Source organism: Cynara cardunculus, assembly GCF_001531365.2.
Source record: "Cynara cardunculus var. scolymus isolate 2C chromosome LG 13, CcrdV1, whole genome shotgun sequence".
NCBI lineage: Eukaryota > Viridiplantae > Streptophyta > Magnoliopsida > Asterales > Asteraceae > Cynara > Cynara cardunculus.
Genome location: NC_037540.1, coordinates 25,997,386 through 26,022,454, shown reverse-complemented (window position 1 = coordinate 26,022,454; position 25,069 = coordinate 25,997,386). Strand labels below are relative to the sequence as shown.

The 25,069-nt window shown below is 37.3% G+C and overlaps 1 protein-coding gene across 1 annotated transcript; it reads left to right on the top strand.

The window, feature by feature from the left end:
* Positions 1 to 947: 947 nt before the first annotated feature.
* Positions 948 to 4,195, top strand: LOC112525769 (cysteine-rich receptor-like protein kinase 10). Its single transcript, XM_025136031.1, has 5 exons — positions 948 to 1,247; positions 2,432 to 2,642; positions 2,731 to 2,968; positions 3,184 to 3,334; positions 3,662 to 4,195. The coding sequence occupies exons 1-5, from the start codon at positions 1,047 to 1,049 to the stop codon at positions 4,025 to 4,027; spliced, it is 1,167 nt and encodes a 388-aa protein (XP_024991799.1). The 5' UTR covers positions 948 to 1,046; the 3' UTR covers positions 4,028 to 4,195.
* Positions 4,196 to 25,069: the final 20,874 nt, after the last annotated feature.

Sequence of the window (25,069 nt, the reverse complement as noted above, 5' to 3'; positions counted from 1 at the left end):
TTAAACTTAACGCCATTAAAGAGACATAGTTAAGTGAGAGGTATTTTCGTCTTTTCACACCTTTTTTTTTGTCTTTTTCTTGTTTTGTCCTTTTCTAGTCTCTTACACCAACCTTGTCTGTGTGATTCTCCCCGTCTATCCCTCTCCAAACTCTCCTTTTCGGCATGATTTTTCCGGGCCCCCATCCCTAGTCACTACACTTATTCTAACCGATTCAACTAGTAACAACTCGTCCCACATGAATAGCAAATGGTATTTGTGAGTCTTATATGTGGGTTACCAATAGCTTCCACCATGATTTTAAGTTGAACCCGAAGTTATTAGGCAAGTCCATTGCTTTGGGCTTGTTGGTGTTACAAAGGTTATAACAATTTCATAGTTTCTCAAAAGGTCCCCATATATGTATAAGGCTCATCAATGCAACCCTCTTAAATGATACAACCAACTGCAACTTAATCAACACCAGACACTTAAACAACCAACAGTTGAGGACAAATGTGATTGATCTACGATTATGACTAAATTTCATTAGGTTATATCGGTCTCACATTCGAAAATGTTACATTTGATTTGCGTTATATATATCTATAATATTTTGTAATTTATTTGAAGGAAAAATAAAGAAGTAAAAAGGACGAAAATGTCCTTCAACAAACGGATTTAGACATAGGGACCATTTCTAAAGTTAAATGTAAACCATAAGGACGCTAACCGTACTTATCGTAGTTGAGTGTAAACCACAAAGACCAAAATTGTAATTTACTTTATAATTTTAAAACAGAGGAAGGAAAAGTAAACGACAGTGATAAAAGGGGTAGGTTGCTCTAAATAAAATAATGATAATAATAAAGTGGAAATACTCTGATCCAGAAATTAGACCCTCATTCAACAGGTACATGAAATTGACCTATTGACCTGGACGACGAAAAAGGCATAAGGTACAATGGTTTTGGCTGTCATGGTGGATCATGTCAACAATTTTTATTTGATTGTCTACTTTTCAACCTTCGAGCTTCCTCTGGTTCGTTAATGGTGTTACATACAACATGGGTCTTCTCTGCTCCCGATTACGTGCTTGCCTGAGATGTGGAAGAACAACCTCTGCCGCCGGTGAGCTGGAAGATGCTGACGATGATCGTCATCAATCATGGGATTTGTTTTTCGATCTTCCAACTCTTCAAGCTGCCACCAATTTCTTCTCTGAGTCCAACGAACTCGGTCATGGCGGGTTTGGTCCTGTTTACAAGGTAATTTCATTCTGCATTTACCTTCTAATTTTGTGATATAACCGTGTTCTCCCGCGGTTCCCCAAAATCCACTTGTCGTTGTAATAGAAGAGAAGGTGGAGGTGGCCAACGGGATAGTGGCGATGGACGGTGGTGGTAGGTGGCCGATGGTGGTTGGGGAGGTGGTGATAGACGGTGGTAGTTGATTGTCGCTGTATATCAAACGAGGGTGGGTTAGTAATATTTTAGTTTCTGTTTCATTCATTGTCGCTTTTTGTTCCACCTATTTAGGTGGAACAAGAAAAAAGCCTTTTCTGTCTCACGCTGTCCCGCTTTGTCGCAGTTCATTCCGTGTTCAGCGTCGCAACAAACATGAGCCAGCGAGTTCTTGTCCTATCTAATGTCGCACCAAACACAGCCTAAACAATGTCTTTTTTTATAGTTTTATTACTCCATTCGAAAATCTATTTTACGATATACCTCCCCCCTATGCGCTGTGATAATGATTCATCTGGCATTACGACCTTTAAAGAAATTCCAAGGTCGAACTATCAAAATAGAATGAGCTAGAAATCCGAGCTCTAAATGATTATGATACTTGGGTAGGTCATCGATTCAACGTCGGCTAAAAAGGGGGATAAAATCCCCAATATTTTTCTCTTATGTTGTTGATACATTTGACTTCAATTTTGATATTGGAATGAAACTATTCGCCTTCTAATTTTGTGATATTAATCGTTTCCCCTTCCGTTCCCCGAAATTCACTTGTGAATTTGAAAGCTCTGAAGTTTTTTAGTTTCATTATGGTGGTGTTTAGCACCTTTCACCCGATTTAGTCCATGATGCATATGCTAAGTGCATCTGATAAAGGAACCGAGCAATTTAAGACAACTTGTCCGATCCCGTCCTGTCCTAATCATACCAAACACCAGATACATAACTAATCCAGTCCAGTCCCATCTGAGTACCCTTTGGGCACATGAATCAAACATACCACCTCATGCCACATTGGACACATGGCCCATAGGGATGAACCTCTAAGTGGACTCCTTGACGTGCCTATTCTTATACCCTTTTTAGTCTAATGCAGTTATCAGTCATTCCTACATGGAGAGATTTCTTGTTAATTTGATATTAAAATGCAACTTGTTTGACACTCAGAAGTCATGTTGAACTAGTTACAAATCCTTTTCTTGTTCTTGAAGGGTTTGCTGCCTAACGGTCAAGAAGTAGCGATCAAGAAGCTATCGCTTACTTCACGACAAGGAGTTCGGGAATTCACGAATGAGGTGAAATTGTTACTCAAAATTCAGCACAGGAACTTGGTCATGTTATTAGGATGCTGCGTAGATGGACCTGAAAAGATGCTTGTATACGAGTATCTACCAAATAAGAGCCTTGATTACATTCTTTTCGGTAATTTCTATACGAAACAATCAGTTAAGCATCTGTATAAGCTTGTATCGTAGGTTTTAAACTTGAACGGTTACCATTTTCTCTCCAGATAAAGAAAAGTCTCGATCGTTGCATTGGACGCAAAGATTTCAAATCATCATTGGTGTCTTGAGAGGTCTTCTCTACCTCCATGAAGAAGCCCCAATAAGGATCATTCATAGAGACATTAAAGCAAGCAATATTTTGTTGGATGAGAAACTAAATCCGAAAATCTCGGACTTTGGTTTGGCAAGACTTTTTCCGGGTGACGATACACATCTGAATACGTTACGGATTTCGGGTACGCAGTAAGTATCTTTTGAAACTTGATTGAAAAGTATTTACATCATCAAACCGTAAGAGCATCTCCACCAGATTCTTTATAATTTCTCCAAAATAAGAAGCATAGGTAAAAAATTCCAAAAGAATTCCAAAGTTGGAAATCTTTATCACCTCTCTCTTACTTTCTTGATTTTGGAGAGTCAGTCGGATATGCTCTAAATTTTCTTTATTTTGCTTGTAGTGGATATATGGCTCCGGAGTATGCAATCCATGGATATTTATCGGTGAAAGCGGATGTGTTCAGTTTTGGAATTCTAGTGTTGGAGATCGTTAGCGGCCGAAGAGTTACAGAGCGGCATCTTGATTCCGAGAAGTCAGATCTCTTGACCTATGTAAGTTGATCTTAAAGAAACCACCCATGGTTATTGCATCTTGATTCCTTCTCTCTCGGGGCTCCTTGGCTTTTTCTGGTGGATGTGGTTCGCCCCCACCCGAGTGCGTATTTGCCTTGCGTTTTTGGGTTTTTTTCTTGATCTGGAGGGGTCTCCCCCCTCCTTATCAAAAATAAAAAAGAGATACATGCTGACTTTTTGAAGGTCAAACTTACCATCTTTCATGCTGACAGTTGGGATTTAGTGAGTTTTGTGTTATATTTAAAAGAAGAGAAATTGTTATGGAATGAAAGGAGTATTTGGTAAATTGTTGCTGATTTGTTACAGACATGGAACCTATTCCAAACAGGGAAGCAGTTGGAGCTCGTAGATGAAAGCCTTGATGCATGTAACCCTAGTGAAGCAGCAATGTGCATACAACTAGGGTTGTTATGTTGTCAAGCTACGGTTTCTGATAGGCCCGATATGAACGCTCTTCATCTTATGCTGTCAAATGACTCTTTTACCCTTCCCAAACCGGGAAGGCCCGGGCTTCAAGGGCGTGGAGGACCTTGGACCACCACCACCTCACCCGCACTTACGACCACTAATGCCACTACTACGCTCACTAATCATACGAAACAATCCATTTCTAGTTCTGTAGATTATTCAAGAAATTCTATATCGGTTTCATCTATGAATGAAGGTCGATAAGCCTCTGTTCCGTGTCATCGTACTGAGGCTATATATTTTTTCATTCGATTACCGTTCCAACATAAATGTAGGATTTTAATTTGTATTATGATTTATTGTGTGAATATTATTGGTTTTTATTTGGGTATTCTTTTATTTATTTGGGCCCATGTTGTACAAATTTACATTTCTAATGGGTTGAATCATGAATGAATGAGCAGCAAGGATTCCTTGCTTTTTCTTTTACATTTATTAATAAATAAATGAGATTTATATTTGTTATTTAATAAATTCTTGAAAAGAAAAGAAATTAGATACATATTAAGCCATATTTTTCGTGCTACTTTTTTAAAACGTTATTTAAAGTAGCATTTCAATAATCTCGATGAGTTTTTTTGCCACTTTATTTCAGTAATTGCGCCCCCACCCCTCCTGACGTCCCTGGATCATCTAAAGAAAAATAATCCATTTTACCTGACAACGTCAACCTTTTGAGCTATTATCCAACTCATGCATCTTGTTCTTTTTTTCCATCACTATCCGGTTAACTAGCAAGGAAGGAGGCTACTTAGGGAACAGATAATTGAGCGATTTTATGATTGTATGGATAATATAAGGAAGATCATTTTGCACATTAATGTAAATTAATTTGAACAACTTGTCCTAGAGGATTTTTATTTCTTTTTGGATTTGGAACTGAGACCACCAGACACTTTTGACCTTTGGAGCCCAAACTCAAACCAACTGGACACCATCCTTACGGTTAACTTCCAAAACCCACTTTTACAAATTTAGTACTAACATTGTGTAAAGTTTTGTCTAACTCTCTTTTCACTTTTCAACAATAAGATGCAAAAACACCCTTAAACTCAAGGGGTCAAGAGAGAGTAGGAAGACAACAACGATCATGTGACAAGGTTGGTGTATTAGCATGGAGGATTTAAGGATGATGGGGAGGGAGAAGGCTATAGGCCATGACCAGATCGTGATCGCACGAGTGCAGACGTGTATTGGCTATTTATTAGAAGTGTAGGCTGGACGCTTAGTGGTAGTTGTGCTAAACAAGAACAAATTAAGGTTGATGCGTAGAGTTGTGGTAACTATCGCGGTATATATGAAGTTAGTTAGACTCTGTTGAATAATTTTAATATTAGTCAAAATCCACAATTCAATAAAATTATAATCGTTATTGACATAAAATGAAGTTATTTATAAAGATAGAAACTTTATTAATAAAGATCAAAGCTTTATTGATAAAATAGAAAAATTAACAAGAGGACTAAAATTATTGATCAAGATGAAACTTTGAATATTCGGGAAGGTAGTTCTCCAATCAAAATTCACATCACACTAATTGAACATATCCTTCACGATAGATACAATTCACGATAGATACAACTGATAGAGGGTTTTACATTCTCCCTGAATTTAACCGCAAGTGTATGGTGTCAAATAAAATAATACGTATGGAAGCACGAGTATTGAACCAAAGGAACTAGGTACTGAATAACACAATGACTATAATTACTACTAACTGGACAATCAAATTTGGATGATTTGTTTGAATAATATTTACCTAATTAAACTAAAGAAGATCTTGAATAATTCTAGAAAACGAAATGTTGGAAACTTTATCAGGAGAAAAACAGTTGGAAGTTGCAGTTCTAATAGTTTCCAATTTGAACACTTCAATTGTAATAATTATCAAATAATTCCAATTAATGAATACACAATCTCAAAGTCTTCTACTACCCTCTCTCTTTTGTTATAGTAGATTTATTTCTAGAAAAACGAGGTTTTATCTCTCGACCTCAACACACGAATTCATAAATTCATTAAGAACAAAATTATAAAATGGTACTAAGGTTTAATTGGTATATATGCATCCAAGTTCTTACCTTAGGCCTATGAATCATAAATCTAATTACAAGTTATTTCTATCGAAACTAACTTATAACAACTAAATCAATTGAAAGTTGATGAGACCCACAATAGCATTAAACACAAAAATCATATGCTTCATTAATTGAAAAACCTAATAAAACTCACAACTTTACGTGTTCATGTGCTTATAAACCAAAAGTAATCCAACCTCCAACATCTAAAGATTAGTTCATGTTGGGAGTGGTAGAAAACAAAGCAACAAAGGAAGAAATCATAAGTTTATACCTACTTCACGGGATAATCTCAATATGCTCGAGTCCTAGGTTCTTACATAATACAACCCATGCAATAGGAAGTTATGTACAATGAAAATCAAGTCATATCTGTAATATTCAGTTTAAGTATTTTAAGAGTTTTAAATTTATTTTGCATGATCTTGGTATGAGTGTGTGTGTTTGTTTGTGGTTTATGTTTATAAAAGAATTGCTGAAAAGAGGGGGGGGGGGAGTCGGTTGTATTACACCGCCCCACAAAGATTCCCATTTTACTATAAATAGTAAATGGGGTTCATAAGAAAAAGGTTTTACACACTCTTGAAAGAAGGAAGTTTCCTTAACATATCATCCGGATCGGCTGAAAAGGGAAGAAGATTCAAAACTAGGACTTTTGGTTTTAAGGTGAGTGTATTATGCTTTGGGTATTAATCAATTGTCTGTATACAATTCAATTGTTATTGGAATTGGTTTATTATGAATCACATTATATATGTTGTCCGGATTCTACCTAAACCGGACAAGTGTTGTCCGGATTCAATCTAAACCAGACAAGGGGTGTCCGGGTTCATCCTAAACCGCTCAAGACTCACCCGATGTATTTTATAAACCGGTCAAGCGTCATCCGGTTTACTTCTTAAACCGGTCAAGGGTTGTCTGAGTTATTGGCTAAATCGCTCAAGACTCATCCGGATTTAAGTAGAACTTATAATCCTAAGTGTTTTGTCCGGATTTCTTATCCGGCCAGTGTCCGGATTACTTATCCGGTTGAAGTTGACCGAATTACAAGTCCAGTCAAGGTTATACCAAAATTTCATGAAATAGATTTAAAGAGAGAGATGTAATGGCGGTGTAACTGCGAGAGAGATGTAATTGCGGTGTAACCACAAGAGGGATATAATGGCGGTGTAACCGCGAGAGAGATGTAATGGCGGTGTAACCACGAGAGAGATGTAATGGCGGTGTAACCACGAGAGAGATGTAATGGCGGTGTAACCGTGAGAGAGATGTAATGGCGGTGTAACCACGAGAGAGATGTAATGGCGGTGTAACCACGAGAGAGATGTAATGGCGGTGTAACCGCGAGAGAGATGTAATGGCGGTCTAACCGCGAGAGAGATGTAATGGCGGTGTAACCGCGAGAGAGATATAATGCCCTGGCCTTTCAGATGTTAAAGGATAAGTTATGTAGTGCACCAATTCTATCCTTGCCAGATGGGATGGAAGATTTTGTGGTTTATAGTGATGCGTCAAAAATGGGTTTGGGTTGTGTACTGATGCAACGTGGAAAGGTAATTGCTTATGTTTCAAGACAGTTAAAAGATCATGAAAGACAATATCCTACACATGATATGGAATTAGCAGCTGTAGTATTCGCTTTGAAGATATGGAGGCACTACCTATACGGAACGAAATGTCAAATTTTCACAGATCATAAGAGTTTGCAACATCTGTTCCATTAGAAAGATCTGAATATGCGTCAGAGACGATGGTTGAAATTGGTTAGTGATTATGATTGTGAAATTTTGTATCATCCCGGAAAGGCAAATGTGGTAGCCGATGCTTTAAGTCGACAAGAGAAAAGTGGAACTATCAAGGCTGTAGCTCTACAAGTCGAGTTACTACCAAGTATTCAGGAAGAGTTGCAAGAATTTCAGCACAAGGCAATGAAGGAGGATAAGGTTAAACAAGAAAGATTAGGTGGATTGATATCTGAATTTGTGAAAGATGACAGAGAATTCTGGAAATTCCAGAACATAATTTGGGTACCATGCTATGGTGGTCTTAGGAAACGTATCTTGAGTGAGGCTCACAAATCACGTTTCACAATTCATCCAGGTACAAATAAAATGTGTCGGGATTTGAAGCAACATTATTGGTGGCCAGGTATGAAGAAGGATATAGCTAAGCACGTTGAACAATGCCTGACATGTCTCTAGGTAAAGATAGAACACCAACGTCCTTATGGTAAGTTGCAATCCTTAGAATTCCAGTTTGGAAATAGGATCACATCACTATGGATTTCATAACCAAACTGCCGAGGACATCAAAAGGTTATGATGCTATTTGGGTAATAATAGATCAGTTATCCAAATCTGCATATTTCTTACCGATGAAAGAATCATATTCAATGGAGATATTGGCAAAATTATACATTGATGAGGTAGTGACACGTCATGGTGTTCCTCTATCAATTGTTTCTGATAGAGATAGCCGATTCACTTCTATGTTTTGGAAGAACTTCCAAAGAGAGATGGGTTCACAGATTAAGCTAAGTACAGCTTATCACTCTCAAACGGATGGGCAAAGTGAACGAACTATCCAAACATTAGAAGATATGCTTAGAGCATGTGTAATTGATTTTGGAGGATCATGGGATAGTCATTTGGCTCTGGTGGAATTGTGTACAACAAAGTTATCATTCAAGTATTTAAGTTGAACCTTTCGAGGTTCTGTATGGACGAAAATGTCGAATTCCTTTGTGTTGGAATGAAATAGGTGAAAAACAGTTGGCTGGACTTGAATTAGTTCAGCAAACCGCAAATAAAATTGGCTTAATACGGGAACGAATGAAAGTGGCACAAGATAGACAAAGAAGTTATGCAGATAAACGTTGGAAGCCGATTGAATTCCAAGAAGGTGATAAAGTGATGTTAAAGGTATCACCTTGGAAAGGAATGGTACATTTTGGTAAAAAGGGAAAGTTGAGTCCAAGATATATTGTACCATTCCCTATCATTGGAAAGGTTGGGGAAGTGGCCTATAAGTTAGAACTTCCTTTAGAGCTAAGTGGAATTCATGATACTTTCCATGTGTCTAATTTGAGGAAGTGTCTAATAAGTCCAGATGTAGCAGTACCGCTACCTGAAATTAAGTTTGACAAAAGATTATGCTTTGAAGAAACCCCTGAACTTATTACTGACTTCAAAGTGAAGAAGTTGCGGAATAAAGAGGTTGGGTTAGTAAAGGTTCAGTGGCATTGTCAAGGGTTGTCCGGGTTATTGGCTAAATCGCTCAAGACTCATCCGGATTTAAGTAGAACTTATAATCCTAAGTGTTTTTTCCGGATTTCTTATCCGGCCAGTGTCCGGATTACTTATCCGATTGAAGTTGACCGAATTACAAGTCCGGTCAAGGTTATACCAAAATTTCATGAAATAGATTTAAAGAGAGAGATGTAATGGCGGTGTAACCGCGAGAGAGATGTAATGGCGATGTAACCGCGAGAGTGATGTAATGGTGGTGTAATCGTGAGAGAGATGTAATGGTGGTGTAATCGCGAGAGAGATGTAATGGCGGTGTAACCGCGAGAGAGATGTAATGGCAGTGTAACCGTGAGAGAAAGAGAATCTATAATAAATATAGATAAAATACTTATGACTGTACAAGTTTGTTTCAAAACTGGTAGTTTGTAATTGTGAGTTGTTTGTATGAGTTGTATACACTCACTAGACCTTTTGGTCTAATGCTTAGTTGTTGGACTAATCTATTTTGCAGGTCATCATACATCACAAGATAAAGGCAAGGGGAAAGTTTAAACAATGATGTTTAGATACATAAATGTGTATTAAACAAAGTTTTTGTTAGCCCATGTTTTGTAAACATTATCAGACGTGGTTGTTATATAATACATGTTAGTCCAAATTGTGGGTTGTTACAATATCTACATGAAAGATGATATGAATAACGCACATATATATGTAGCAATGGATATCCTAAGAAGGAATTAAGTAATAAGACAAGGAATACTAGTAAAATTAGTCTACCACAATCACATTTTCCAAAAGATGATGTACGTCTTTATTCGGTTGTAGTGGGCTAAGGGTGATGGCTAAAAAATGAAAATAAAAAAGGAACAAATCCTGGGTATGTCACAGTATGAACAGTTCTCTTGATGTTCTTCCCTTTCATCTCCATCCAAACTTTACGTTCAACCTGGTGGGTTGCCTCCCACCCATCACCTTATTTGTAATATTCGGGTTACAAATTTTGATTTAATAATTGGGAAATAAGTTTATATGCATATAATATATATATATATATATATATATATATATGATAGAGTTGTGTGTGAGTGTGGATATGTAATTGGAAAGGCGGTTTATGCACTTGCTATATATAGCAAGTGCATATGAAAGGTAAAGGGTTTTTGAATTTCTTGAGATCAAAATCAGTTGAGAGTGAAGAATGAAGGTAAATCGCAGGCTTAATCCGATCAACATTCTAAGGTGAGTGTATTATGCTTTGATGTATTAGTTGATGTTTAATAATTCAATTACTGTTGAAACTTGCTCCTTATGAACTGCATTACATGTCATCCGGATATTCATCTTAAACCTGACAAGTGCTTTCCGGAATTTCACTTAAACCGAACAAGGGTTGTCCGGATGTGGCTAAATTGCTCGAGTATCGATCGGGGTTCATCTTAAATCGCTTAAGTATTGACCGGGGTTCATCTAAATCGCTCAAAGATATCCAAGGTGTTTTACTTAAACCGATCAAGTGACATCCGGTTTACATCATAAACCGGTCAAGGTTTGTCCGAGTTAAAGACTAAATCGCTTAAATATTAAGCGGTTTAAACTTAAATCGCCAAAGTGTTAATCAGGGTAATCTTGAACTATAAAGCATCATGTGTTTTCCGGATTAGATATCCGAACAATGTTGTCCGGATTTCATCTCCGGATGATTGTCCGGATTTCATCTACGGTTGATTTTGATATTTTCCACTATTAGTTTATGTGTAACCGGGAGAGAGATGTAATGGCGGTGTAACCGCGAGAGAGATGTAATGGCGGTGTAACCGTGAGAGAGATGTAATGGCGGTGTAACCGCAAGAAAGAATGTAATGGCGGTGTAACCGCGAGAGAGAATTTAATGGCGATGTAACCGCGAGTGAGATGTAATGGCGGTGTAACCGTGAGAGAGATGTAATGGCGGTGTAACCGTGAGAGAGATGTAATGGCGGTGTAACCGTGAGAGAGATGTAATGGCGGTGTAACCGCGAGAGAGATGAAATGGCGGTGTGACCGCGAAAGGAAAGAATTCTATAACAATTATAGGTAAAATATTTTTATCTGTACATGTTTGATTCTAAACTGCTAGTTTGGAAAGTAAGTTATTTGTTTGAGATTTGTACACTCACTAGACCTTTTGGGTCTAATGTTCGGTTGTTGGACTAATCTGTTTTGTAGGTCATCATACCTCGTAGGATAAAGGCAAGGGAAAAGTTTAGAATTGATGAAATTTAGTTGCTCATAAATGTATTGAAGAAAGTTTTTGTTAGTCCATGTTTTGTAAACAATATTACATTCTGTGTTATGAGTATGATCATGTGGATTATCTGTACGTGGAAATTGTGGGTTGTTACAGTTGGTATCAGAGCCTTAATTTAAGGGATCTGGGTATTTGCAAAATACTTAGACTTAAACTAGAGGTGTGGAAGTTGTGATAATAGGTTTCACTGGGACTATGAACATGAAAATATGTTATAGCTGAACATATTATGAGAAAAATAGATTATATATGACTGATATAATCTTGAGTTATGGATAAACTTGAGGATAAACGTGTTATTATGTTTTGATTAAATGTGACAGAAAGAGACATACAACTGAGAAATGGCAGATAATCCTAATCAACCGGAAAGGACCTCTACCGGTTATGGAAGAGGTCGAGGAAGAAGAAATGTAACCCAAGGAGAGGACCCGGAAAATGTAATGACAATAGAAACACGAAGTCGTAGCAGGGGTCGAGGAAGAGGTAGAAGTACTAGACAAGGAACTCATATGGAACAGGAGTTGTCGGCCCAAGACAGTTCAATGTCTGGCCGTGGTAGAGGAAGAGCAAGGGGTGGACACAATGTTTCTGACCTTGGATTTATTACTCAGGAAATGCTAGCAGTTGAGTTGAGAAAATTCCAAGAAAGTCTGGTAAACTTATTGGAACGTACGACAAAAAATGATCCAGAAGTAGTAAGAGATCCTAAACATCAGGAAGAAGCCGGAGCTAGTACACCGGTAACTAGTACATCTGTACCCCTTACTTCTTCTTCCGTTCACAAAGGAGGGGATATCAAAATGTTTCTTGCCTATAAACCTCCTAAATTTTATGGTGAGCGTGACCCTGTTAAAGCCATGTGTTGGCTTAAAGAGATAGAGCTGAGTTTGCAAATTAGTAAAAGTGTAGAAGAGGACAAAGTTATGTTTGTTATATCCTGATTGAGGTCATGCATTGTACAGGTGGGAAGTTCTGTCAAGTTCAGATCCAAACATTTTGAAAACTATGTTATGGGACGAATTTGTGATCAAGTTTAAAATGCAGTATTGTCCTGATTTCCTTCGTTTAGAACAAGGAAATATGCCAGTTCTTCAGTATACATAAGTCTTTATGGAACAATCCCGGTTCGCTGAAGCTTACATCATATCGGAAAACAGTAAAGTAAGAAAGTACATCTAGGGTTTGGAGTCTAATCTTCGGAAGTATGTGATATTCAGGAATCCGACAACATTTCAAGCAGCAGTTGATGATGCTAAAATACTGGAACAAGACATCAATCGACAACCACAAGAAAAGGGTTGGGGAGAAAAGAAAGGGGGAAGCTACAATGACTGATTTCTGTAGACCAAGGTTTATGGAAAATTTGAGACGACCAGTCCCAAGGTTTACTGATAAGGCATGCACACGATGTCACAAAATACATCAAGAAAACTGCAATACAGAGCCGCGAGTATGTTTTAAATGTCAGGAACTAGGGCATATAGCTCGAGACTGTCGAATGATGCGGAGATGTTTTACTTGTAATTCCTCTCAACATGTAAACGCTGATTGTCCGCAAGCAAAGGGCCGAGGGTCTGGTTTTGCTGGAGGTCAAAGATCTGGATATTCTGGGGGCCGAGGATCTGGTTATGTGCCAACAGGTCGTGGGTTAATGGATACTCGTATTAACCTAAGTGGTCGAGGAGAGATACGACGTGGGGAGTCAAATGTTAAAGGAAGAGCCTTTCAGATGACGAGAGGCGAGGCGGAAGAACATCCTGAAGTGGTGACAGGTGCATTCCTTGTTAATTCAGTATGTGCCAAGGTTTTATTTGACTCTAGAGCAAATCGTTCTTTCGTATCACCATCATTTGTTAACTGCGCACATTTAGAATCTAAAGCATTAAGTGAGGATTTAATTGTGGAAACAGCAAAGGATAGTGAAGTTTTGGTTAAGGAAATGATAGATGAATGTTTTATAAGTATAGAAGGGTGTGAGGTGCCTATACAATTATTTTTTTTACCTTTAAGGGAATTTGATATAATTATAGGCATGGGTTGGTTAGCTAAAAACCAAGCTAACGTAGTCTGCGATGAAAAGATGATCCATATAGACTTACCGGAAAAAGGAAAGGTTGTGATTTACGGGGATCAACGGGATCGTTACTCTAGCCTTATCTCAGTTCTAAAGGCTCGAAAGTATGTACAGAAGGGATGTGTTAGTTTTCTTGCATATGCTATAGATATGAAGAAAGAAAAGAGAAAGATGGAGGATATCCAGTCGTAAGAGAATTTACTGAGGTATTTTCAGAAGATTTGATAAGTCTACCTCCGGATCGAACGATTGAATTTCAAATTGAATTACTTCCTGGAGCAGCACCCGTTGCACGTGCACTATATAGATTAGCTCCTTCTAAGTTAAAGGAGTTAATGTCACAATTGAAAGAATTGTTGGATAAAGATTTTATCCGACCAAGTACTTCTCCGTGGGGTGCGCCGGTGCTTTTTGTGAAGAAGAAAGATGGATCAATGAGAATGTGTATTGATTACCGGGAACTGAATAAATTGACAATCAAAAATAAGTATCCTCTCCCAAGAATTGATGATTTGTTTGATCAATTGGTTGGGGCTACTTATCTTTGGAAAATTGATTTACGGTCCGGTTATCATCAATTGAAGATTCGGAATGAAGATGTATCGAAAACAACATTTCGTACACGTTATGGTCATTATGAATTCCTGGTTATGCCATTTGGACTCACAAATGCGCCTACAGCCTTTATGGACATGGTGAATAGGGTGTGTTGTCCCTATCTTGATAAATTTGTGATTGTCTTCATTGATGATATTCTGATATATTCTCGATCGGAAGAAGATCATGCTCGTCATTTGAGATTATTCTTAGAATTGCTGAAACAAGAGAGATTGTATGCCAAGATGTCAAAATATGAATTTTGGCTGCGAGAAGTTCAATTTTTGGGACATGTTATCTCAAAATAAGGCATTAAAGTAGATCCACTCAAGATTGAAGCCATTGAAAAGTGGGAAGCCCCAAAGATTCCAACTGAAATAAGAAGTTTTCTAGGATTGGCTGGGTATTATCGTAAGTTTATACAAGATTTCTCTCGTATAGCTACTCCATTAACAAAGCTGACAAAGAAAAATGTGAAATATGAGTGGAATGAAGCACAAGTTCAGGCCTTTCAAATGTTAAAAGATAAGTTATGCAGTGCACCAATTCTATCATTGCCAGATGGAATGGAAGATTTTGTGGTATATAGTGACGCTTCAAAGATGGGTTTGGGTTGTGTACTGATGCAACATAGCTTATGCTTGCAGACAGTTAAAAGATCATGAAAGACATTATCTTACTCATGATATGGAATTGGCGGCGGTAGTGTTCGCTTTGAAGATATGGAGGCACTATCTATACGGAACAAAATGTTAAATTTTCACAGATCATAAGAGCTTGCAACATCTGTTCCATCGGAAAGAACTGAATATGCGTCAGAGACGATGGTTGGAACTGGTTAGTGATTATGATTGTGAAATTTTGTATCACCCAGGAAAAGCAAACGTAGTGGCCGATGCGTTAAGCCGACAGGAGAAAAGTGGAACTATTAAAGCTATAGCTCTATGGGTCGAGTTACTACCAAATATTCAGGAAGAATTACGAGAGTTTCAACATGAGGCCATGAAGAAAGATAAGATTAAACATAAAAGATTGGGTGGATTAATATCTGATCTGGTAAGAGATGACATAGAATTTTGGAATTTCCAGAACAAAATTTGGGTACCATGCTATGGTGATCTCCAGAAACGTATTTTGGGTGAGGCTCATAAGTCACATTTTGCAATTCATCCAGGTACGAATAAAATGTATTGGGATTTGAAGCAACACTATTGGTGGCCAGGTATGAAGAAGGATATAGCTAAGCATGTTGAGCAATGCCTAACATGTCTTCAGGTAAAGATTGAACACCAACGCCCTTATGGTAAGTTGCAATCCTTAGAAATTCCAGTTTGGAAGTGGGATCACATCACTATGGATTTCATAACCAAATTGTCGAGAACATCAAAAGGTTATGATGCTATATGGGTGATAGTAGATCGGTTATCCAAATCTACACACTTCTTACCTATGAAAGAATCATATTCAATGGAGAGATTGGCAAAACTGTATATAGAGGAGATAGTGACACATCATGGTGTTCCTCTGTCAATTGTTTTTGATATAGATACCCGGTTCACTTCTATGTTCTGGAAGAGCTTCAAAAGAGAGATGGGTTCACAGATTAAGCTAAGTACAACTTATCACCCTCAAACGGATGGACAAAGTGAACGAACTATCCAAACTTTAGAAGATATGCTTAGAGCATGTGTAATTGATTTTGGAGGCTCATGGGATAGTCATTTGGCTTTGGTGGAATTCACATACAACAATAGTTATCATTCAAGTATTCAAGCTGCACCTTTTGAGGTTCTGTATGGACGAAAATGTCAAACTCCTTTGTGTTGGAACGAAGTAGATGAAAGACAGTTAGCTGGGCCTGAGTTAGTTCAGCAAATTGCAGATAAAATTAGCTTGATACGAGAACGAATGAAAGTGGCGCAAGACAGACAAAGAAGTTATGTAGATAAATGTCGGAAACCGATTGAATTTCAAGAAGGTGAAAAAGTGATGTTAAAAGTATCACCTTGGAAAGGAATAATACGTTTTGGTAAGAAAGGGAATTTAAGTCCGAGGTATATTGGGCCATTCCCTATCATTGGAAAGGTTGGGGAAGTGGCTTACATGTTAAAACTTCCTTTAGAGTTATGTAGAATCCATGACACGTTTCATGTGTCGAATTTAAAGAAGTGTTTAATAAGCCCAGATGTGGCAGTACCGCTACCTGAAATTAAGGTGGATGAAAGGTTGTGCTTTGAAGAAACCCCTGAACTTATTGCTGACTTCAAAGTAAAGAAATTGCGGTATAAAAAGGTTGGGTCAGTAAAGGTTCAATGGCGTTATCACAAAGGACCAGACGCCACTTGGGAATTAGAATCAAAAATGCGAAAGAAATATCCCTACCTGTTTACTTAATGGAATTTCGGGACGAAATTTTTTTAAGGAGGGAATGTTGTAATATTCGGGTTACAAATTTTGATTTAATAATTGGGAAATAAGTTTATATGCATATATATATATATATATATATATGATAGAGTTGTGTGAGTGTGGATTTGTAATTGGAAAGGCGGTTTATGCACTTGCTATATATAGCAAGTGCATATGAAAGGTAAAGGGTTTTGAATTTCTTGAGAGCAAAATTAGTTGAGAGTGAAGACTGAAGGTAAATCGCAGGCTTAATCCGATCAACATTCTAAGGTGAGTGTATTATGCTTTGAAGTATTAGTTGATGTTTAATATTTCAATTACTGTTGAAACTTGTTCCTTATGAACTACATTACATGTCATCCGGATATTCATCTAAAACCGGACAAGTGTTGTCCGGAATTTCACTTAAACCGGACAAGGGTTGTTCGGATGTGGCTAAATCGCTCGAGTATCGATCGGGGTTCATCTTAAATCGCTTAAGTATTGACCGGGGTTCATCTAAACCGCTAAAAGATATCCGAGGTGTTTTACTTAAATCGATCAAGTGACATTCGATTTACATCATAAACCGGTCAAGGTTTGTCCGAGTTAAAGGCTAAATCGCTTAAGTATTAAGCGGTTTAAACTTAAATCGCCCAAGTCTTAATCGGGGTAACCTTGAACTACAAAGCATCATGTGTTGTCCGGATTAGATATCTGGACAATGTTGTCTGGATTTCATCTCCGGATGATTGTCCGGATTTCATCTCCGGTTGATTTTGATATTTTCCACTATTATTTTATATGTAACCGTGAGAGAGATGTAATGGCCGTGTAACCGCGAGAGAGATGAAATGACGGTGTAACCGCGAGAGAGATGTAATGGGGGTGTAACCGCGAGAGAGATGTAATGGTGGTGTAACCGCGAGAGAGATGTAATGGTGGTGTAACCGCGAGAGAGATGATATGGCGGTGTAGCCGTGAGAGGAAAGGATTCTATAACAATTATAGGTAAAATGTTTGTATCTGTACAGGTTTGATTCTAAATTGCTAGTTTGGAAAGTAAGTTAATTGTATGAGATTTGTACACTCACTAGACCTTTTGGGTCTAATGCTCAGTTGTTGGACTAATCTGTTTTGCAGGTCATCATACCTCGCAGGATAAAGGCAAGGGGAAAGTTTAGAATTGATGAAATTTAGTTGCTCATAAATGTATTGAAGAAAGTTTTTGTTAGTCCATGTTTTGTAAACAATATTACATTCTGTGTTATGAATATGATCATGTGGATTATCTGTACATGGAAATTGTGGGTTGTAACATTATTTAAAGTCGTAGCACGATTTTTGTGGTGTTAGTTTGGATCGGTATCTTTCCATGGATCGAACCGCCTAAAAATACCGCTTTTCCCTACTTTTCCCAGAGCTTCTTGTCTGTTATCACTCGTTCTCGATCCATCCTTACCTAATTCCAATTTACTTCTTTCTTGGACCCTTCTGAGAGCGTGAAAGGTTACCTTATCAGCACGGACTCTGAATTTCATCACATTGTCTTCCATGCCAATTATTGCTTTGCTAGTAGCTAGGAATGGTCTTCCCAAAATTAATGGCACCTCTTTGTCATCATCCATATCGAGCACCACAAAATCAACTGGAAAGTGGAACATACCGACTATGATCAATGTAACATCGCAGTTACACTAAGTTCAAAAACTATTTACCTAAAACATTTTCCGTATTATAATCTCCAAAATAGATACGTGATAAAAGTTATAGATTTTCACCAAAAAGTTTAACGAAACTTACAACCAAAAAGTCGGGACAAAATATGTAACTACCCGAATGAAATAACTACATAAATACAACCCATGACGAAATATATACATAACAAGTACCAAAATAACGTCTGGGATCTTGAATCCTTCTAACAGATCTACACCGCCTTATCGTTACCCTTGACCGTTACCGTCCTTCATGAAAAAAAATGTTTACTCTAATGGGATAGGCGACAAGGCGTAGTGAGATTATACCGAAGCGTATAAATATGATGTAAAATACAAATATTAGCTGAAACAAAACAGAAATAATCGGTTAACTACAAGTCAAACAGTCAACATACCTTGCCATTTGATTCGCAAAAGTGGCATCAATTTAAGCACAACAAACATATCAAAACAGAAGCATCACTACCAAGAATAGAGTATACATGTGCACCACACCCCCTCTTCATCTACAAGGCCCGTGCAAAGTACTCACACCTGGCTCTTTACCAATCGGGATACGTAAATACGACAACCGATATGCCACACCTAACCTCCCTCTCCTTGAGATACGTTGACATACACCATGCTACAACATATCACCCGAAGTAATACCCGTAGATCATGGTTTACCAAGAGGCCAAAGAAACAGTCTCGGATCCGGACTCGACTAACAACGTGAAATGAACAACAAATACCATTACAAGGCCAGGGGAATCAACATACAAAATAACGCATATAAAATCAACTAATTTACAGTAGAAAGCATATACATATACTACATATAAGTATAAGTTCGATATAAACTCACAGTGCTTCAATATAAACAAACGAACGCGATAACATCAAATTCCAACCAACAATAACATTAGACCTTCAGAGGCTCTAAATAGCCTTAACATAGCCCCTGGAGTAAACATTTCAAGTATCATTAACAAACTATATACCAATCTCAAGTTATACACTTTTAGACCTTGACTATCCTACTTTCAATTCCCCTGTACATCCCTCTATTAATCCCATGTTTTACCACACTTAGACTCATAATTAGCCAATGAATTATAAAGACTAAATAAAGTATTCTCTTATAGATTTCTAATTCAACTGACTTCACATTTTTATGATTTTTCTGTGATTTATTATGTATTTATAACACAACAGCTCAAAGTTGTCAAAATTCAGCTTTACAGCACAGTACATGTTGCAATTTTTACCCATCTTAACTTCAATTTCACATTTTCATGTCTAAATATGAATTGTAGTTTGTTATGTTGTATTTCCATGGACACTGATCTCATATTCATACGATTTTTCTTCAATTTTCTATGAATTTTCAAAATCAGAGCTGTAACCATACTCTTTCAATACCAATAATACCAATATACCCATATAATCCTTTATAATGTCCAATTCTCTTGTATTTCAATACCACCTTCTTGTTTTCATCTCATATATTATATATTCTTGACAAAACTTCAGAAATTCTATCATTATTTAGCATATAAATATGATTTCCCACATTAATCATTATTAACATCACTAACAATGCTTAATCTCATGGCTTTCATACTAATGGATGCAATTATTCCAAGTTTCTTTCATGATTAAACTATAATAATCATCAAACAACCTTAATATAATCATCTTTTTATAATATTTCAAATGCAAAACCTAACCTTCTTGATTATTACTAACTACATGGAATACACTTGAAATTAGAAGCATACCTTTGATAATTATCACATATTTTTCAAGAATCGAACATTAATCATCAAGAATTGAAAGATTTAAGCCCAAGTGTATGAAAATCGCGCCTTTGAGTGTGTGTGAAAGTTCTAGAGGTGAAATAATCATTTTAGAGTGCAAACCCCGGTTTTGACCTATTTTGGTCAACAAGTCAACCTAGTTTGCCACTGTTGGCATATTTAGTCCCTCATGTGTATCTTAGTCATTTCAACTCCGTTTCTCAAGAAACTTTCTAGATCTCTTTGTTAATCTATAAGAAGCTTAAATATGAAATTTCAGCCTCTAATTCGATCCAAAAGTCCATATTCCAATCTAACTTTGATATTTTTCACTTATTTACTACAAGAACATGGGTTCTCCTATATGGCCTTATAGTGCACACTTAGACATTTTTTTTTATTTGTACATTTTTCTCGTTTTCACTTTTCAACTAACATAAACAAGCACAAACCCATAATATACTTTATTGACTTAGTTAAACATGTTTAGCAACATAAATGGACTTTTAGTAAGTTGGATGTTACAAATACCTCCCCCTTTYGAAGATTTCGTCCCCGAAATCATGGTTGCAGAATTAATGAAGGGTACTTAGCCATCATCTCTTCTTTGCGTTCCCACGTCCAATTTGGTCCGCGATGATGTTTCCATTTCACTAATACCAAATCTACGTCTTTGTTGCGTAAATTCACTGTCCGTTCTTTCAAGATACTTTCGGGCTCTTCGGCATATTGAAGCTTTTAATTTATCTTAAGTTCCAATAATGGTACAACTTCTTCGTGTTTGCCCAAACATTTACGTAGATAACCGACATGGAAAACATCATGTATACCCGCTAGTTCTTTGGATAGCTCTAAACGGTAATCTTGTTTACCGATGCGTTTAATGACCTTGAATGGACCGATGAAGCGAGGACTGAGTTTCCCTTTCTTTCTAAATCATAATACTCCATGCCACGGGGAAACCTTCAACATGACCAAATCTTCGACCAAGAACTCGATCGGTCTTCTATGGCGATCAACGTATGGAGTATTATGCATTAAAACCAACGAAAATTTAGAAAAACAAGTATAAAATTCTAAGCTATAAATACAAGTATAAATTAACAAGCAAACTATGGGTATTGTGGCTTTATATTCAAAATGATAGAACCTGCTTACACATTTCAAACTGATAGAATCTGCTTCTATGGAACTTATAATATTCTGGGTATTGAGATTGTATGATATGGAAAAGAGATAAAAGCTTAAACTATTTATACAAACTTTAGATGGACATTGCATCTCCAAAGGGAAAATATAAAATTATATATGGGACATTGCAAATGGAAAATATAAAATTATATATGTGAAACACCCCATACCATACATTGCATGTAACACATACTTCATACATAAGAAATACATACTTTATACACCACATAGGTCCCTTAGTACAAAAATCTACCAGTACTGAATACATGGTCTAAAAAATCAAAATACAATTCTTGCACTATTCCACATTCTTCTAACAAAATTATGCATAGCATAGCCAAATCTTCATGCAGATATGCATTTAGGAATGTATTACATTTTCCCCTTCCCTTACCGTATGCACCTCCTGCAATACATATTTAAAATTACAAAACGAAGGTTAGACCGAAAGGTCTAGTGAGTTACCCTTTTTATGTTATTGCAGGGTGAAAATCACCAAAACTTTTATATAAAATAACTTTTCATATATATATAACAAATATATGAACAAGTAAGAACATAATTATCAGTACCTTTCCACTTTTCAAGACAAACTCTCATCTTTCAGATAATACATCAAAACCCAAATAGGTTTGTACTAACCAGGTTTATCAGAATGCCACTTTTAAACCTTTTCAATTAAACAAGGTTTATTTAAAGTTTCAGGCTAAACCTGTTATTTCCTCCTCAATAACATCCAGACTATGATTTTCAATAAGAACCGTAATCCTAAACCTTTAAATCACAATGAAATAAATATTCCAGACCACCCTTACAAATGCCACCCTTATATCCAAAGGTACACCTCTCCTTGATATGCCACCCTTATCCCATGGTACACCTCTCCTTGATATGCAACCTTTATTTCCTCATCACAACATTTTCATCAAAACATTTTTTTTAGAAATAAGATTGAACCCAACTTTGAATCTACTTGATTCCAATCAAAAGTAATACGGTCACCACCCCCTTCTTTTAAATCGCACACTTGACTCTCCAAAAGGGCAAGAAGAGAAAAATGAAGGCTAAACCTCCTTTTATACCCTTCCCAAACAGGAAGGCGGCTTCTCACACTCCCACATGCATGCATACATACACCATGCATATATGTTCATATATGCACACCCATTTCATGCACATATATCATGCATACATATACACACATATATATATATATATATATATTACATATGCATTTCATATTATGCATATAATTCCTATGCATAAAAATTCAGATACTAGCATGATCAAATAAACAATTTATCATGCTATCACGTAATCATTTAACAGATAATCACGTATTAATTACCTTAGGTGATAACCAGGATCCGATTATCACAATATGGAAAATATAAAATTATATGTGCAGCATGAATGCTTATGTTCTCTCATCTCTGACATTGCAACCGGTAAGTTTGCAGCCATGGTGGGTTGTTCTATTGTTTACAAATATGAGCCTCACATTATTCAACCGACCTTGTTTTACACATATTTTAGATCGTTTTCTTTCTAACAAAATCCGAGGGGGGTTTGCATTATAAAATTTATACACTTATTTGTTCCTCCCTGTACCTAAGATAGAAGAGAACTATGAACCCGAAAGCAAAAAAAAATTACTTAWCTCATATACCAGGTTCACTTATATATCTATCAGGTTCTCACCAAATGAAAATTGCAGAACTATGAAGCAGGGAAAGAGAACGTATCTAGATAGAGACTGTCCCTGCCCTTAACGTTGGCGAATCACGAGTTCACGAGTCACCAGTTGACCACCAGTCACGAAAATTGATCTTCCCTTCTGTTTTTGCCCTTCACGAGTCACGACCACCAGTCACGAAAATAGATCTGCCCTTCTGCTTCTGCCTTTCACTAGTCACGACCACCAGTCGATTGCTACAACCTTGACCTAGATATAGTACCATACTGAGTGAGAACCTAGAAGACAACCCCAACAAAACCCTCTTAAAAAAAGGCCCAATATTAAAAGTCCAAAACCCTCTTAAAAGCCCCATACTTAAAAAAGTTTTTAAAATTTGAATTTAAACTAAATAAATAAAAATTATATATTATAATTAATACATGGACGAACATTCACGAACATAAATGGACGAACATTCACGAACATAAATGAACGAACGTTCACAAACATAAATGAACGAACGAGGCTCTTGTTCATGTTCGTTCGTTTAATTAAACGAACAAAATTTTTTGTTCATGTTCGTTCATTTATTAAAAAAATGAACATAAACGAACTTCCCGCCGAACGGTTCACGAACGGTTTGCTGAACGTTCGGTTCGTTTACAGCCCAACCAACGGTGCCATTCCAATCGTTGAATGGTAGCTGTTGTTGTAAGAAAGCTCAATTAATGGTAGATGAGTATCCCAGCTACCACCAAACTCTAAAATACAGTCGCGCCCACTTATCCATCGGATACGATTCCAGAACGGGAAGAAAAGGCGCAGATTTCGTCAACCGGTCCGCAATGACCCAGATACTATCATGCTGTCGCTAAGTCTTTGTCGTAGTACATCTTAGTGCTCCCTGGATGGATAGACATTCTCGATTTATATGCCTTGGTCAATACAGCATCTCGTGCACCACCAAATCTAGGGACCCAGATTCGGGTCTTAAAGACTTGCAAACCACGAGAGTCTTCAGATAAAGAGTCGACATAACCCACCATCCGTTCCAACTTGACATGCTCAGGCTTCAAAGCCTCATGCTGCCATTTTCGTATATCATCAAACAGATTGGTTTTTATAGACATATAAGTGATAACATAACATACATAATTCACATATGCTTTTCGACTCAAAGCATCTGCCACTACGTTGGCTTTACCCGAATGGTAGAGTACCTCACAGTCGTAATCCTTAATGAGTTCCATAGCACGCTGTTGTCGCATATTTAAAGTCTGTTGATCGAACAAGTATTTTTGACTTTTATGATCGGTGTAGAGTTGCCATTTTGTGCCATAAAGATATTGGCGCCATAATTTAAGTGCAAAGACCACCGCTGCCAACTCAAGATCATGAGTGGAGTAATTCTTTTTGTATTCTTTCAATTGACATGACGCATAAGCGATGACCTTCCCTTTCTGCATCAGTACACAACCAAGTTCTAATCGTGAGGCATCACAATAAACTACAAAATTCTCACTGCTTTCAGGTAAAGAAAGAATTGGTGTGTGTCAAACAATTTTTCAAAGTCTGAAATGCCTTTTCTTGGTCTCTGGTCCATGCAAATTTTTCACATTTGCGGGTAAGAGAAGTGAGAGGAACGGAAATCTTAGAGAAATCTCGAATGAAACGTCGGTAATATCCCGCTAGACCGAGAAAACTCCGAATCTCTAAAGCATTCTTGGGTTGCTCCCATTTCTGCACTGCTTCAATCTTGGCAGGATCCACAGAGATACCGTCCCCAGACACAGTATGTCCCAAGAATTGTACCTAACGTAGCCAAAATTCACATTTTGAAAATTTAGTATAGAGTCGTTCTTTTCTCAGCAACTCCAGCATCTGTTGAAGGTGTGTTGCGTGGTTGGTCTCAGACTTCGAGTACACAAGAATGTCGTCAATGAATACAATGACAGACTTATCAAGCATCGGACGACATACTCGATTCATTAAGTCCATAAACGCAGTCAGGGCATTTGTGAGACCGAAAGGCATCACCAGAAATTCATAATGCTCATATCTCGTACGGAAGGCAGTCTTAGGTGCATCTTCCTCCCGTACCTTTAGCTGGTGATAACCTGATCTGAGATCAATCTTGGAGAAGAACCTTGCACCTTGAAGCTGATCAAACAAATCATCAATACGGGGTAACGAATAC